This window comes from Jaculus jaculus, chromosome 12, assembly GCF_020740685.1.
Source record: "Jaculus jaculus isolate mJacJac1 chromosome 12, mJacJac1.mat.Y.cur, whole genome shotgun sequence".
Classification (NCBI taxonomy): Eukaryota; Metazoa; Chordata; class Mammalia; order Rodentia; family Dipodidae; genus Jaculus; species Jaculus jaculus.
This window is the reverse complement of record NC_059113.1, coordinates 7,957,916-7,975,513: the sequence shown is the minus strand read 5'-3', so window position 1 is coordinate 7,975,513 and position 17,598 is coordinate 7,957,916. Positions and strand designations below refer to the sequence as shown.

Below are 17,598 nucleotides of genomic sequence, written 5' to 3'. Positions count from 1 at the left end.
AAAGGCTGCAGAATATACATTCTTTTCAGCAGCACATGGAACATTCTCTAAAATAGACCATATATTAGGACACAAAGCAAATCTTAACAAATTCAGGAAAATTGAAATAATTCCTTGCATTCTATCTGACCACAATGGAATTAAACTACAAATCAGTAGCAAGAAAGGCTATAGAGTATACACAAAATCATGGAAACTAAACAATACACTACTAAATGATGAATGGGTCAATAAAGAAATCAAAAAGGAAATCAAAAAATTTATAGAGTCAAATGATAATGAGAGCACAACATACCAAAATCTCTGGGACACAATGAAGGCAATTCTAAGAGGTAAATTTATAGCCTTAAGTGCCTATATTAAGAAATTAGAAAGGTCGCAAGTAAACGACCTAATGCTTCGCCTTAAAGCCTTGGAAAAAGAAGAACAAGGCAAACCAAAAAGTAGTAGACGGGAAGAAATAATAAAGATTAGGGCAGAAATTAATGAAATAGAAACAAAAAGAACAATCCAAAGAATTAATGAAACAAAGAGTTGGTTCTTTGAAAGGATAAACAAGATTGATAAACCCTTAGCAAATCTGACCAAAATAAAGAGAGAAGAGACACAAATTAATAAAATCAGAGATGAACAAGGTAACATCACAACAGATTCCAGAGAAATTCAAAAAATCATAGGGACATACTATAAAAGCATATACTCCACAAAGTATGAAAATCTGAAAGAAATGGATTATTTCCTTGATCTATATGACCTACCTAAATTAAATCAAAATGAGATTAATCACTTAAATAGACCTATAACAAACATGGAGATCCGAACAGTTATCAATAATCTCCCAACTAAAAAAAGCCCAGGCCCGGATGGATTCACTGCTGAATTTTACCAGACTTTTAAGGAAGAGCTAACACCATTGCTTCTTAAGCTTTTCCAGGAAATAGAAAAAGAAGGAATTCTACCAAACTCCTTCTATGAGGCCAGCATCACCCTGATACCAAAACCAGGCAAAGATAGAACAAAAAAACGAAAATTACAGACCAATCTCCCTCATGAACATAGATGCAAAAATTCTCAACAAAATATTGGCAAACAGAATACAAGAGTATATCAAAAAGATCATTCACCCTGACCAAGTAGGCTTTATCCCAGAGATGTAGGGATGGTTCAACATACGCAAATCTATAAATGTAATACATTACATAAACGGGTTGAAGGACAAAAATCACATGATCATCTCATTAGACGCAGAGAAAGCATTTGACAAAATCCAACATCCCTTCATGATAAAAGTCCTACAGAGACTGGGAATAGAAGGAACATATCTCAACATAATAAAGGCTATTTATGATAAGCCTACAGCCAACATAATACTAAATGGGGAAAAACTGGAAGCTTTTCCACTAAAATCAGGAATAAGACAAGGGTGTCCACTGTCCCCACTTTTATTTAATATAGTTTTGGAAGTCTTAGCCATAGCAATAAGGCAAGAGACACACATAAAAGGGATACAAATTGGAAAGGAAGAAATCAAGTTATCATTATTTGCAGATGACATGATTCTATACATAAAGGACCCTAAAGACACTACTAGCAAGCTGTTAGAGCTGATCAAAACCTACAGCAATGTAGCAGGATACAAAATAAATACACAGAAATCAGTAGCCTTCATATATGCTAACAACAAACACACAGAGGATGAAATCAGAGAATCACTCCCATTCACAATTGCATCAAAAAAAAAAAAAATAAAGTACGTTGGAATAAACCTAACCAAGGAAGTAAAGAATCTATACAATGAGAACTTTAAAACACTCAAGCGAGAAATTGCAGAAGACACTAGAAAGTGGAGAAACATCCCTTGTTCCTGGATTGGAAGAATCAATATTGTGAAAACGGCAATCTTACCTAAAGCAATCTACACACTTAATGCAATCCCTATCAAAATTCCAAAGGCTTTCTTCATGGAAATAGAAAAAACAATCCAAAAATTCATTTGGAATCACAAAAACCCTCGAATATCTAAAATAATACTGAGCAACAAAAAAGAGGCTGGTGGTATCACCATACCTGATTTTAACCTATACTACAGAGCCATAGTAACAAAAACAGCATGGTACTGGCACAAAAACAGACATGTAGATCAGTGGAACAGAATACAGGACCCAGATGTAAGCCCAAGTAGTTATAGCCACCTGATATTCGATAAAAATGCCAAAAATACTCATTGGAGAAGAGACAGCCTCTTCAGCAAGTGGTGTTTTGAAAACTGGATATATATCTGCAGAAGGATGAAAATAGATTCTTCTCTCTCGCCATGCACAAGAATTAAGTCCAAATGGATTAAAGACCTTAACATCAGACCTGAAACTCTGAAACTGCTAGAGGAAAAAGTAGGGGAAACCCTTCAACATATTGGTCTTGGCAAAGACTTTCTGAATACAACCCCAATTGCTCAGGCAATAAAACCACAGATTAACCACTGGGACCTAATGAAATTACAAAGATTTTGCACCGCAAAGGACACAGTGAAAAAAGCAAAGAGGCAACCTACAGAATGGGAAAAAATCTTCACCAGCTATATATCTGATAAAGGATTAGTATCTAGGATATACAAAGAACTCAAAAAGTTAAATAATAAGGAATCAAACAAGCCAATCAAAAAATGGGCTATGGAGCTAAATAGAGAGTTCTCAAAGGAAGAAATATGAATAGCATATAAGCGTCTAAAAAAATGTTGTACGTCACTAGTCATCAGGGAAATGCAGATTAAAACGACATTGCGATTCCATCTCACTCCTGTCAGATTGGCCACCATCATGAAAACAAATGATCATAAATGTTGGCGGGGATGTGGAAAAAAAGGAACCCTTCTGCACTGCTGGTGGGAATGCAATCTGGTCCAGCCATTGTGGAAAACAGTGTGGAGGTTCCTAAAACAGCTAGAAATTGATCTGCTATATGACCCAGCTATAGCACTCCTAGACATATATCCAAAGGACTCATCTGATTTCCTTAGAAGTACGTGCTCAACCATGTTTATTGCTGCTCAATTTATAATAGCTGGGAAATGGAACCAGCCTAGATGTCCCTCAACAGATGAGTGGATAATGAAGATGTGGCACATTTATACAATGGAGTTCTACTCAGCGGTAAAGAAAAATGAAGTTATGAAATTTGCAGAAAAATGGATGGACCTGGAAAGTATTATACTAAGTCAGGTAACCCAGACCCAGAAAGCCAAGCACCACATGTTCTCTCTCATATGTGGATCCTAGCTACAGATGACTGGGCATGAAAATACTTAGTAGCAGAGGCCAGTAAGTTAAAAAGGAGACATAAAGGGTAGAGAAAGGAAGGGAGGAGGATACTTAATAGGTTGATATTGTATATATGTAATTACAATGATTGTAATGGGGAGGTAATATGATGGAGAATGGAATTTCAAATGGGAAAGTGTAGGGGTGGGGAGGGAGGGAATTACCATGGGATATATTTTATAATCATGGAAAATGTTAATAAAAATTTTTTTAAAAATCCAAAAAAATAAAAATAAAAAAATAAAACAAACAAATAAGTAAATAAATAAAAATAAAACAGTATTTGGCACCTAATTATTGAAATACTTGATGATTTTATTTTTTAAATAACCCTGAATACCCTCAGTATGTGCTGATATTGTCCTAAGAATTTTCTCAAATATTCCTTAGAACCTTAGCTAAAGAGCTTGGGGAAAGTGAAAAATGTGTGTGTGTGCACACAGACACACACACACACACACACACACACACACACACGTTACTTCTCTTTTGCTGGTATTTCCTGGAGAAAAGAGATGAGAAAGGCTGTCTTACTAAACAGAATTCAATAGTGGAAGCTCTGTAAAAGAACTAATAGGCAATATTAAAGGTTGAACACCTTACAATTTATAAATTCTTAAATCAAATCCACATACCTGCCATCACTGTTGAAAAAAAAATGCACATAAACAGGATTTTACACCTGAAATTAGGTCTCCTCAAAATGATACGATGGTCAGGAAACTGAAAACTTCTAGGAAGTCAGGGTTTTCAACACAGGGAAATCTTAAATACCACCTCTTCAGGTTTACTGAACAGCTTAAAATGACAGAACTCCAGGCTGGGGAGATGGTTTAGCGGTTAAGGTACTTGCCTGCAAAGCCTGAATACCTGCGTTTGATTCCCCGGTACCCATGTAAATCAAGATGCACAAAGCGATGCATGCAGCCCAAGTTTGTTTGCAGCGCCTATAGGCGCTGGTGAGCACATTTTCTCTCTGTGTCTCATCTCTCTGCTTGCAAATAAATAAAATAAATAAAAATAAAATAGATGACAGAACTTACCAAATGCCTGAATTTTTAAAAACATACTTGATGTTTACAACAACAAAGATATGTTATCAAGGAGAAATGGGGTGGGATGACAAATCACCATGTGGTTGGGACATAAGAAAAGTGAGAAAGGAGAAAACTCTCTATTCCTCCATGTCCCAAAGGAACGGCGCCTGTGAATGCCGATTACCTAGCTGTCCTTACTCCATCAGTATTAGTATTTTCAGGACTGTTACTAGTCAGTTCACTATAGTTACAGACACATTGCAGTATTTAACTATACAGCTTTAACTATGTACAATGTCACTTTAAAAAAAAATATCTGTATACTTTAGATATCTGTCCTCTCCAAAATGCATGTGGAGATTTAATTGCCATCGTAGCTGCACTGAGGCAGGATCGTTACGAGGCACTGGACAATGAGATTGGAATCTCTGTATTCCAAAGAAGGTCTCCCTGTTCTCCTGTTGTTTCTGCCATGTGATGGCATCCAATCCGTTCCACTGCTCCACCAGCACAACGTGGAATAAGGCGTGTCCTTCGCGACGCTTTCAGACGTTTAATCCAGATCTCCTGTGCAATGTCAGCTCAGTCTGCCAATCCCAATTTCTAATAAACAAAGTCATCCCATTGCTATGGACAACTTTATCATTTTTGTAAAAGGAACAAGATAATCTTAATAAAAACAAATATATTAGTCAAGTGAGTTCCCAGTAAGTTAGAGTGATACGCTGATCCTACAGTACTTGCAGACTAAAGGATATATCCTGAAACTAACCACCTGGTCTGGCTATTTATTTTACACAAACTATTCAGATGAGTTCTGGGTACCTTAAAGTTTCAAACACCCTGAATTATGTATAGAAAAGAAAGCAAATAGTCTAAATGGTTATGGTATCAACAAAAATGAAAGCCAGGGTCAAATGGTGCAATTCAGTTGTTCTGGATATTAAATATCCACCGTCATATGGCTAGAGAGATAGTTTAGCACTTAAGGCTGCCAGCAAAGTCTAAGGACCCAGGGCCAATTCCCCAGTACCCACATAAGCCAGATGCACAAGGTGGTGCATGCAGTGGTACAGGCCCTGCTGTGCCCATTCCCTCGGTGCTTGTGTGGTGGTTTGATTCAGGTGTCCCCCATAAACTTAGGTGTTCTTAATGCTAGGTTCCCAGATGAGGGAGATTTGGGAATTAATGCCTCCTGGAGGCAGTGTATTGTTGGGGGCGGGCTTATGGGTGTTATAGCCAGTGTCCCCATGCCAGTGTTTGACACACTCTCCTGTTTCTATGGTCCACCTTATGTTGGCCAGGGGGTGATGTCCACCCTCTGTTCATGTTATCATTTTCCCCTGCCATCATGGAGCTTCCCCTTTGAGCCTATAGGCCAAAATAAACCTCTTTTTTTTTTTTTTTTTTTTTGCCCCACAAGCTGCTCTTGGTTGAGTGACTTTTAGCAGCAATGCTGAGCCTGACTGCAACAATAAAGTGATATTGAGAAGTGGGGTTGCTACTAGACACCTGAGGTTGTGGCTTTGGGCTTTTGGAGCTGATTTTCAAGAAGAATGTGGATTTGAAACCTTGGCCAAGAGATGCCTTGCACTGCTGCTGTAAGTATAGCTTGATGGACTATTCTGATCACAGTTGGAAGGCCTGAATGCAGTAAGAACTACGGACTGTGAGGTTTGGCTTACGAGGGTAAGAAAGCTTTGCTTGGACTGGGCTAGCAGTTTATGTGAGAAGCTTGCTATTATGCCCATGTCCTGAGAAGTTGTGCAGGGTTGCTTTGCGTAGAAATGAACTAATGTGAGCAGAGGGATATTGCACAGAAAGAAAAATTTTTGGGTGAACTGTTGCCCAATCAGCTGCAATTGAGAAATTACAACCTTTGAGATTGGGCGAGCTGACCTACACTGGGGCAACCGGAAGAATATAGACTTTTGAAGGGGCCTGAGGGAGTGTCCTGTTCTTCAGTCTGCTTTATTCCCCCCGAATTAACAAATGTAGTAAAGAAATGCAGCAAAGAAAGGGTCATTGAGCTTGCAACATGGTCTTGTGTTTTGGAAATGGCCATGGGCAGTGTGAAACAGGTTTGCTGGATGCCTGCATGGAGACCCCATGGGGCCTTGAGGATGAACTGTGGATTGCAGTAGAGACCCAGTGGAGATGCCAGGACCATGAGATGGCTGCTAAGGAAAGCTGCTGGCCCTGGATGAAGCTTTCCAGGACTATGAGTAGCCTAGCTGGAGGGGTGGAATTGGAATGCCAAAGACTTGTTGCTGGTTAGGATTCTTGGACTTAAGAGACTGGCTAGTTATTGGACTTGTAGCTAGTTTGGTGTTTGCCCTGTTTTAAATCTTGTATTGGTTGAATATTTCTTTGTTATGCCACATGCCATCTTTTACAGTGTGAATATTTATTCTGTCCCATTATGGGTCTTTTTTAAGGCTAATTTTGGTATTATGGCTCAATTAAAAGACCTTGGATTATGGGGATGTATGAACATCATTGGAATTAATAAAAAACTATGGGGACTTAAAGTTGGACTGAATGCATTGTATTTTATATCATGTATGGGTATCAGTTTATGGGGACCAGGGACAGAATGTAATGGTTTGATTCATGTGTGCCCCATAAACTTAGGTTTCTCTGAATGCTAGGTTCCCAGCTGATGGAGATTTGGAAATTAACACATCCTGGAGGGAGTGTATTGTTGGGGGCAGGCTTATGAGTGTTACAGCCAGTTTCCCCACGCCAGTGTTTGGCACACTCTCCTGTTGCTATGGTCCACCTTATGTTGGCCAGGGGGTGATGTCCACCCTCTGCTCATGCCATCATTTTCCCTGCCATCGTGGAGCTTCCCCCTTGAGCCTGTAAGCCAAAATAAACCTTTTTCCCCACAAGCTGCTCTTGGTTGGGTGATTTCTACCAGCAATGCTGAAACTGACTACAAGAGCTTGCAAACAAATGATTTAAAAGAAAAATTTTTCTTGGAGGTTGAGTCTCACACTAGCCCAAACTGACCTTGAAATCATTCTATAGTTCTGGGTTGGCCTTGAACTTACCCTGATTCTTTTTCTTCTGAATCTTGAATACTGACATTAAAGGCATGCACCAACACACCCAGCAGAAACTTATTTTTAATATCACAGCAATTAAAAATATTCACCTTGGGCTGGAGAGATGGCTTAGCAGTTAAGCGCTTGCCTGTGAAGCCTAAGGACCCCGGTTCGAGGCTCGGTTCCCCAGGTCCCACGTTAGCCAGATGCACAAGGGGGTGCACGCGTCTGGAGTTTGTTTGCAGAGGCTGGAAGCCCTGGCGCGCCCATTCTCTCTCTCTCCCTCTATCTGTCTTTCTCTCTGTGTCTGTTGCTCTCAAATAAATAAATAAAAAATTAAAAAAATATATATATATATATATTCACCTTAAGCTGGGTGTGGTGGCATACACCCTTAATCCCAGTACCTGGGAGGCAGAGGTAGGAGGATCACTGTGAGTTTGAGGCAATCCTGAGAAAACAGTGAATTCCAGATCAGCCTGGGCTAGGGTGAGGCTCTACCTCAAAAAACCATAAAACAACTAAACCCTCAGAGGAGAAATGGTATCTCAATGCCCACGCAGCCGGAGCCCACAAACCTGGGACAAGTGGTCTCCAGAACGTTCCAAACACGTTTTCTCTAAGGGTGTCAAGAAATAAAAGATTAGGAAGCACAAATTGAGTGGGAAAATGTTGAGGTGTAAAAGAAAAATGAAAACTTGATTCAATTCCTTGCCACTCTAATGGCTAAGTGACTGGTTAAGTGCCGGAGCCTCTTTGCCGCACGTCAGCACCCTGGTGAAGTGAGAAAGATCATCTGGAAGGTCTATTCTAGGTCAACTATTCCAGCCTCTTTTATCATGCACAATAATATAAGCCACACTCAACTTTCCTGCTTGTTTAATTCTAAATTCCTTCATGCAGTCAGTAAATGTTTCTGAAGCACACAGCCAGGACCAGGCGCGTGGAAGCTGGGAAAGACAGAAGAGACAGGCGGACAAGTCTTGCGCACCCGCAGGCAGTGGGAGCCACCGGGAACTGCGGCCTGCAGAGCTCCCGTAAGTATGTGAAGAACTGCTGCTGCACAAACAAAATCATTCCAAAGAGTAAGTTTATAAAAAATAGTTTATTTTAAAGGCTCTCGAGAAGACTGCAACATCTGACCTAAGGGTATTCCAAAGAAGGAAATCAATGTCTAACATATTATACTCCACATAAACTTGTTCCACACCCAGTACTATGCACGTTTGTAGAGTGGGGTAGTCAAGACATGAGTCAAAGTTTTAATTAAATATTACATAAATAGATTTGTCTGCAACAATGAGATGAAATTTTCATGTGAATACAATTTTATAGGTTACAAATATATACCAGCTTACAATTCAATCATTTAGTACAATATTTTAAAAAATCTAGCTCTATAATAGTTTCTCCTTTTAAAAAAATCCTTAACACGTAACCTGAAAAGTCTATTTCTCAGGAGATACGAGCATACACCTAATAGTAAGGTCCAAAATGAGGAGGATTACTGTCTCCAGAAGAAGGTGGGGGAGGAGGAGGGGGAGGTGGTGGTGGGGGCAGGGAGTAGGGTAAATTGATTAGGGGGTGAGAGGCAGCATCAGGGGGGGCCCAGCCCATGTTCACAGGCGGGGGCGGCGGGGGCAGTGAGAAGCTGTGCATGTCAAACACTGGAGGAGGAAAGGGATAGTGCGGCAGGATGGGGCTGTCTTGTCTCTGGGGTGGAAATCCCAAAGTCTCCTGAGACATCACAGGACCTGAGTTACAGAACGGCTGAGGTGGAGGCCTGCTGTGGCTTGCTCGAGGATATCTGGCCCTGGGAAAGCCTCTCGTGAACTCTCTGTTGCGGTATCCTTTCGAATGCTCTGAAGGAGAGCTATGAGCATTCCAATTCTGATGTACTTCAGCAAAGTCTTCACCTTTGAGCAGGGACAACATATAAAGACAAAATTAAAATTCAGTTTAATATATCAAAGAGCAGGGCTTAAAAGTTAGATGCTTTTCAAGATGAGCAAGAGTGCTGCTTCCACAAAGAGCCTGACAACCTGCACCAGGGTGACGGAGACAGACACTGAGGACACTCAAACTGCACCAAAGCAGGGCTGGAGAGATGGCTTAGCAAGTTAAGGCACTTGCCTGCCAAGGCTAAGGACCCATGTTAGACTCCCCAGACCCACATTAGCCAGATGCACGAGGTGACTCAAGCGCAAGGTTGCACAAGTGGACAAAGGACAAACATCTGGAGATTAGTGGCTGGAGGCCCTGGAGCACAAATTTTCTCTCTCTCATTAAATGGCCAGTCTGTTTGGCTTGCAAACCACACACACATACACACCACACGCTCTTTCTCTATCTCACTCTGAACAAGAAATCCAAAGCTCAACACAAATGCAGACTTAAAGCACACCCACCAAGGCTCAAGGATTTTTTGTTGAAGAGGAGGCAGAAAGATTATAAGAACCACAGGGTGGGAGGGAATATCCAGAGGCATTGTGCCCCTCTATGACTGACTGATGCACTTACAACTCATAACCCACAACCCCATGGTGAAGAGCAGCAATCCCACTGAGAAGAGCCCTCAGTGGAGTGGGGCAGAGAGGAGGGAAACGATGTTATGTTGCAGTCAAGTTTGCATTGCTGGTAGAAAGCACCCAACTAAGAGCAGCTTGTGGAAAAAGAGGCTTATTCTGGCTTACAGGCTTGAGGGGAAGCTCCACGATGGCAGGGGAAAATGATGGCATGAGCAGGAAGAGGAGAGTATGCCAAACACTGGCAAGTGGACAATGGCTATAATTCCTATAAGCCCACCCCATTACACTCCCTCCAACACATATGTCCATATAAAGCTTCCACTTAATAAGTCTGATGTTACCAATATATGGCAGATAGAAAATTATCAATTTTAAATGAACTGAAGAGGTGAAACTTAGCCAGACATGGTGGCTCGTGCCTTTAATCCCAGTGAGGCAGAGGTAGGAGGGTCACCATGATTTCGAAGCCACCCTGAGACTACATAGTGAATTCCAGGTCAGCCTGGACTAGAGTGAAACCCTACCTCAAGAAACCAAAAAAAAAAAAGATATATAAATTAACACAAGTTTTAAAGATGAATATTGCAACATTCCAGCCAAATACTAGAAACGCAAACAAACACAGAAATCGTCTAACACAAATACAGCTAAGTGCTCGGCTAGACATGGTTGCACATGCCTATAATACTATCACTAGGGAGATGAGACAGGAGAATTGGGAATTCCAGTTCAACCAGGGGCACAGGGTAAGCTACTGCCTAAATTAATTAATTAAAAAATATATAACCAGCTGATTTTAACAAAGGTTCAAAAGCAATTCATTGGCAAAACTATAAGTTTTCAACAATTGATGCAAAAGTAATTAGACATAAGCAAAGGGGTGGACACTGGTCAAACCCTCTCGTCCCATTCAAACCTTAACTTCAGGTGAGTCATGCGTATAAAGATATTGAAAAGATGGAGTATATAATTTTATCAGGGAGAAAAACCTTTAGGATCTACGTCTAGATTAAGAAGACCAGCTTCGGCCAGAAGAGACTGTGCAGTGACGCACACGGAGAAGGACAACGAGCACCGACAGCCTCGTTTTTTAATGTCTTATTCGTTTACTGACTTGAGAGAGGGAAAGAGAGAGAAGCAGACAGTGAGAGAAAAAAGACACCCCAGGGCCTCCAGCCTCTGCAAAGGACTCCACATGCACACCTTGTGCATCTGGCTTACGTGGGTCCTGGGGAATCGAACCAAAGGTCCTTAGGTTTCACAGGCAAGTGCCAAAACTGCTGAGCCATCTTTCCAGCCCTAAAACCTGGTTTTTAAAAACCCATAACCTGGTTTGGAAATGGCTTAGTGGTTCAAGCACTTGCCCGTGAAAACTAATGACCTGGGTTTGAGTCCCCAGTACCCACATAAAGTCAGATGCAAAAAGTGGTGTGTAGTACAGGCCCTGGAATGCCCATCCTCTCCCTTCCTCCCTCTCTATCTCTGCATTCAAGTAAGTAAATAAATAAATCATTTTTTTTAATGTGCTAGAGAAACAACTTAGTGGCTTAAGGTGCTTTCCTGCAAAGACTAAGGATCCAGGTTTGATTCCCCAGTATCCATGTAAGTCACATGTACAAGTTGGCACATGTACCTGGAGTTGGCTTGCAGTGGCTGGAGGCTCTGGAGTACTCTTTGTCTTTCAAATAAATAAAACATTTTTTTAAAGGCAAAATTCATAACCTGGTTGCAAAATACGCCCCCCCCCCACACACACACCTCAGCACAAAAAGGGAAACAGATGGACATGAGCTGGTGCTGTCACTGAGGAAGGCGTACAAGGGCACACAGACATGGAGAGAGGTGTTCACATCATTCGCCATCAGGAAAACGCAAAATGAAACCAGTCACTACAAGCCTTAAGAAAAGTACTGGCAACAACAAAGGCAGGTGAGAGAATGCGGGAAAGCCGATGGAGATGTACCAGAGTCACGTGGAAAAGCGCCAGGACGGCGACAGAAAGTAAGCGTCGCGTGTATCATAACCCAGCAACTGCACTCTTCAGCACTGGTTCCAGAGAAATGGAAATTCGCTTCAATACCAAAGTCTGTGCATAAATATTTATAGCAGCTGTATTTCCAGTTAAGTCAGACATAGAAACAAGCCAGATGTTCCTTAATGGATGAATGGTGACAGAATGTGTGGCATATTCCCACCAGGGAACAGCACTCTGTGAAGACAAGAGACAACTACCGATGCATCCCGGATGGCTCTCCAGAAAACGACGGTCGGTGGCAAAACCCGATGTCAGTTACAACGCAGTGTATGATCTCACTTGTTGTGTTTTGAAATGACAGCGTAGATAGAGAGACGGAGACAAGACTGACCACACAGCTCAACGGCAACACCTGCACAGCATGTGCAAACTCTGGTTTTGTGCACTGAAGAAAGGGGGGTAGAAAGAGGGGGACAGAGAGAACAAGAACAAACAGCTGGCGAGGTGAGGAGGAGAGGAGTGACGAAGCACGACATGATGGGGCACCAGGCGGAGGAGCTTTCTGGCAACAGAAGGGTTGTGAGTCTCGACTGCATTAAGTCAGCCATGTCCATAAAGCCTGACAGGAAGTTACAACTGGAGCCAATGAGACACAACAACATACCCTAGCTCTCCTGTTACTTCTTATAACTACACATGAATCTGCAATTACCTCAGAAAATCTAATTTTATTTAAAAAAAAAAAACAGCAAAGCATGATAAAATGGAATACTTTTTTTTTGGGGGGGGGGGGGGTTTCGTGGTAGGGTCTCACTCTAGCTTAGGCTGACCTGAAATTCACTATGTAGTTTCAGGCTGGCCTCAAACTCACTGCAATCCTCCTACCTCTGCCTGTGCTGGGATTAAAGGTTGTGTGCCACCATGCCTGGCTGGAATACTTTTAAATGTTCTATTTTGGATCTTAAATTGTGCCACACTACTAACTTCTAAAGATGGAAGCCAATAGTTTAAGAAAAAGCACAAATGACTGTAATAGGCTTAGCTAGTTAAGATATATACATTTTTTTTCTTTTTAAAAAAAATGTATTTTACTTATTTATTTGAGAAAGAGGCAGACAGAGAGAGGGAGAGAATGGGTACGTAAGGGCCTCCACCACTGCAAACAAATTCCAGATGCATGTGCCCCCTTGTGCATCTCACTTATGTGGGTCCTGGAGAATCAAACCAGGATCCTTTGGTTTTGCAGGCAAACATCTTAACCACTAAGCCATCTCTCCAGCCCAAGATATGAAGACATTTTAACAGCAAAAGTTTCTTTTCTTATTTTTGGCAGTATCTCATGTAGCTGAGGCTGGCTTCGAACAAGCTGTGTAGTCAAGGATGACCTTCAATTATGGATCTCCAGGCTCCACCTCCTGCTTACTGAGATGACAGGTGTGCACATTATGTGGCATTATGCGGTGCTGGACATTAACCTCAAGGCTTCATGCTGCTGGGAAAGTACTACTGAGCTACCTCCTCAGCCTCCTGCAAAGGACTGTTCACCATTCCCTGTGACACTCTCACCTACATCCAATGACAGCTAGGTACCAAGACGGAGACAGCACCAGAGGCTTTCTTATGCTGTGTTACTGGGAACCAACACAGGTGCAAATGCAGACAGAGAACAGGATTCTGGACTCACCTGTTTCATTACATTCAGATCTGAGTTTTTTCCGGCCCTGAATCTGAGATTTTTTCTTCTGTTTGGCTTCTTTTTCTTTTTCATCATCACTGAAATCCAAGGCCTTGCAAATAAGAGAACAGCAATTGAATGCTATGGATTTGCCAATTCAATAGTACATACTCCTAGAGATAAAAGTAAGCTTGTCATTCACCAGCTAAGCAGGAAAATGTGACCATCAATGCTTAGTATTATTTGCTAACATTTAAATTAGACATAGCAAAAAAAAATATTTTTTTTGTAGATCCCTACAGTGACTCTTCAATAAGCTGAATACTCAGGATGTGTTAATTTATTTAATTCCTATAAAATTTCAGATAGGAAATGATATATGCAAAGACATCATAAAACAGAAGTAAAAATGAAATTTCAAGGCAAAGGGAAATCTCCCACAGCAAAATCACAGAGCTGAAAACGTTGACCTTTACCGTGCCATTTTAAGTCCTCATGTATCTTCTGAACCAGAATGAGAAATCAAAGAATTTTAACTGGGATTGGCTTATTTTAGAGAGATTACTTTGGTGTAATTTTGCTATTCCTCCTAAAATCATTTTCATATATATATAAATTAATTGAAATTTCTATTAATTAAGAGTAATTAAAATTTAAATTATATGTGTATATTTAGAATTGGATATAAAGCCAAATAAGATGCATCTTATGTAAATTTTAGGTCTTTTATATATGTCTGACATTTTCATGGTACAAAATTCCTCCACATTCTTTTATATACAAATTCTAATCTATGATCAATATCAAACAATAATTCTGGACAAACGCTATCAATAACTACTATAAAAGTCCCAACATTTTTCATGCTCTAGTTTGCCATCTAGAAGAATGACTAATCTTTCTGTCTAAAACAAGGAGTTCACAGAAGATATACTTAAGTCCACATGAATCTCAAACCTGTGCTCTAAGAGCACGAGACTTCAGTAGGAAAATGCCCGAACATAAACAGAGCGTGTAAGTGACCGTGCAGAGTGGACATGGTGCTCACTGGACAACATAATCCCAGTTCAATGTGGATAGGAAACTAGTACCACTGACGGGCTATGGGAGTCACGCTTGAGGAGATTAACCTCTCAGTAGACATAACCTGACCCACAGCCCAGCAAAGGTAGAAATCCACAGCACTGTTTGAAGTGATCTAATAAGCAGATTCCAAAACTCTGTAACACTAAAACGTGCCTCCAAACTAAGCACAAGAAAATCTGCTTAACCTGGAGTTACAGCAAATAAATATACTGAATGATTCACTCACTCATATACTATTTAATAATTCCACATTAATCTAAAGATTAAATTATCATATATACCAAAAGACAATCAAGAGACCTCTATTTGAGAGGGAATCCTGTAATAAAGCATCAGAGTAAACATCTTCACACCCTGCACAGTCAATTCACTAGAGAACTGGGTTTCTGTTTGCCATCAGTCACCAATAAAGTTGATACAGAGGAGAAATTACAAGTTAAATAATATCCAAATAAAGTAATTTAAAATGTGTAAGATTAAAACCATGCCCTGCTTTGTAAAATACTGAATGAAAAGGGGTGTGCTTACTTCTGGTGGTGGTTCCTGATCATTCTTCCATGATGCATCTGATCCCCTATCCCTGAAAAAAAGAGCAGGGTCTGTAACATCAATCGAGCCATTTCTTCCCCAGGATTCAACAGGCCTGAGGCAGAAGTAAGAACACAAGTTCTAGATCCCTGAATTCACCTAAGGAACACCTTTCTGTGAGTCACCCAAGGCCGATTCCAGCCACACTCAAAGAGATAGAATATCATTGGAAATCCTGAAGGGCAGTGTAGTCAGTCTGACTGTGAAATGAATAACTGGAAGAGAAAATGAATCACTTTGGTTAGGGTTTCATACCATTGGAAAAGCCTAAGTATCCATCAGGAACATGACTCTTGTCTCAGAAACCTCATTTTAAATCATTACCTGTTTTATCTTAACAACTTCATAGTTTCAGGCAGTATCTTTGTTATTAAACCACATTGTTTATACTAATTATTATGAGTAGATGCTCTCACTGCTTTAAACCAGATCTTAAAAATAAATGATAATCTCAGGGATTAATGACACGAAAATCAAGTATTGATGTCAATGTGGTATCATAAAATGAAAACAATTAAGTATGTTTTAAATTCTGACTCAGAACTTTGACATTATGTATGGCATATTATCAATGATCCTTGGGGGAAAAAAAAATCAACTGTCATTTTACAGCCTGTTCATTTCCCAAAGCCCCAGTGCAGTGTTCTTTTGTTACTACTGAATGACGTGTGTGATTCCTTAGCCTGGAGTTTAAAGACAACAGGTACTTCTTCTGAGAACTGCAAATAAGAATGATGACTTATTTTATTTAAAATTAGTAAACATTTTCAGAAAAAAAAATTCTAATTATCTGTTTTAAGCTAAAATATTTCAGATTCACCTTAATATCCAAAGGATGGAATGTTATTTAAGACATTATTTTAAGACATTAATGTCTTTATTAGCTTGTATTTATTTAATGTGTCTTGATTGCCAAATAGATAATTAGGAAAACTAAGCTTACACAGTCTGAATAATGTGGTTAGGCAAAATAGTCCTCCTTCAAATAATTCTGTGGATTATTAAAAATAACTTAAAGCATTATGAACACAATTTTCATCTCTGAAAAAAATTAATAAATATCAAAGAACTGATTTTAAATAGAAATAGTTTTTTTTTAAATGTGTGTGTTAAATGCACGGGGGGGGAGGGGGGCATCTATGTGTAAGCATGTATGTAAGGCCACAGGGCAACCTCGGATGTCACATTTAATGTTTCTATTTCTTTTTTTCCTTTTGAAACTGTATCTCCTTCACTTGCGCTCCTTAACTAGACTAGACTGGCAGGATAATGAAGCTTAGGGATCCTCCTCCCAGGACTTAGACGATCACCGTACGCCCACCTTACCCGGCGTTGAATGGATTTGGGTGTTCAAATCAGGTCCCCATGCTTGTGAGGCAAGCTGTCATTCCTGCCTCCTAACGACCTTCTTTTACAAAGCAGCCTAAAGGAGTGCTTTGGGTAAAGCACGATGCTACCGACTTAGTAAAGTTTCTTTGTACTTTCTGCAAAATACACAACTGGAACAAGGCCCAGCCCAATGCCAGGCACAGGACATGGTGGGTACACCTTGACCCCGTGCTCGGGCAGAGGAGACAGTGCATCCCAGGGCAAGCTGGCTAGACCAACTTGGTGATCTCTCGACTCAATGAGTAGTTATCGTCATGAATGTAATCCAAAAGGAATTTCACTTCTAAGTGGTTCTTTTTACTCATATTGCAGTAGTCTGTACTGCAGAAAAACACTGCACTAGAGCTATGCGCGCCCAGAGCTGGTCCACACGCACCGTTTGGCTGGTGGCTGATTACCTCCTTTGCGCAAAAGGTAAGATGACATTTATCTGCAGCTGCCAACAGATCCCAGCTTTCAAAGGTGTGAACAGAGAGAAAACTGACTTTGGAAAACCAAGAGCATTCAACTGTCAGAAGCAAGCGTCCTGTAAGCGCACTCTTAACGTAACTGTTTGCGACATGAAGAGTTCAGCAAAGCGATACTTACTGTTTAAGCTTTTCTGTGAATATATATTGAGTGAACTCTTTTGCTGCTGGAGCAAAATACATAGTCTCCTTTATTTTAATGCCTTTACTCTCAATGTGTTCTGAAGAATTAAACCGTAACACATAAAACGGATGTACAACAGGTCCAAATATCTCAAATATCTATAAAACACAAAAAACAGAAAGGCCTCTTTTAGTATAAAATAATGATTTTAAAAGTTAGTACTACTTTCTTTTTAAAATTTTCCTAATAGTTAAAACAAGGTAATTTTGTAGGCTAGAGCAAATACACACACACACACGCACACACACATACATACACACACACTGAAGTTTTATACTGTTTTCATTTTTGGTGACAAATTT

General features: G+C 40.3%; 1 protein-coding gene across 1 annotated transcript in view; it reads right to left on the bottom strand.

Moving 5' to 3' along the window:
• Positions 1-8,490: 8,490 nt before the first annotated feature.
• Positions 8,491-17,598, bottom strand: part of Naf1 (nuclear assembly factor 1 ribonucleoprotein) — a 28,777-nt gene continuing 19,669 nt past the window's right edge. Inside the window, exons 5-8 of the mRNA XM_012951478.2 lie at positions 17,234-17,394; positions 15,197-15,248; positions 13,592-13,694; positions 8,491-9,320 (exon numbers count right to left, since the gene is read on the bottom strand). Coding sequence (XP_012806932.2) covers positions 8,881-9,320; positions 13,592-13,694; positions 15,197-15,248; positions 17,234-17,394 — 756 coding nt within the window. The 3' untranslated portion in view covers positions 8,491-8,880. The remainder of the gene's footprint in view (positions 9,321-13,591; positions 13,695-15,196; positions 15,249-17,233; positions 17,395-17,598) is intronic.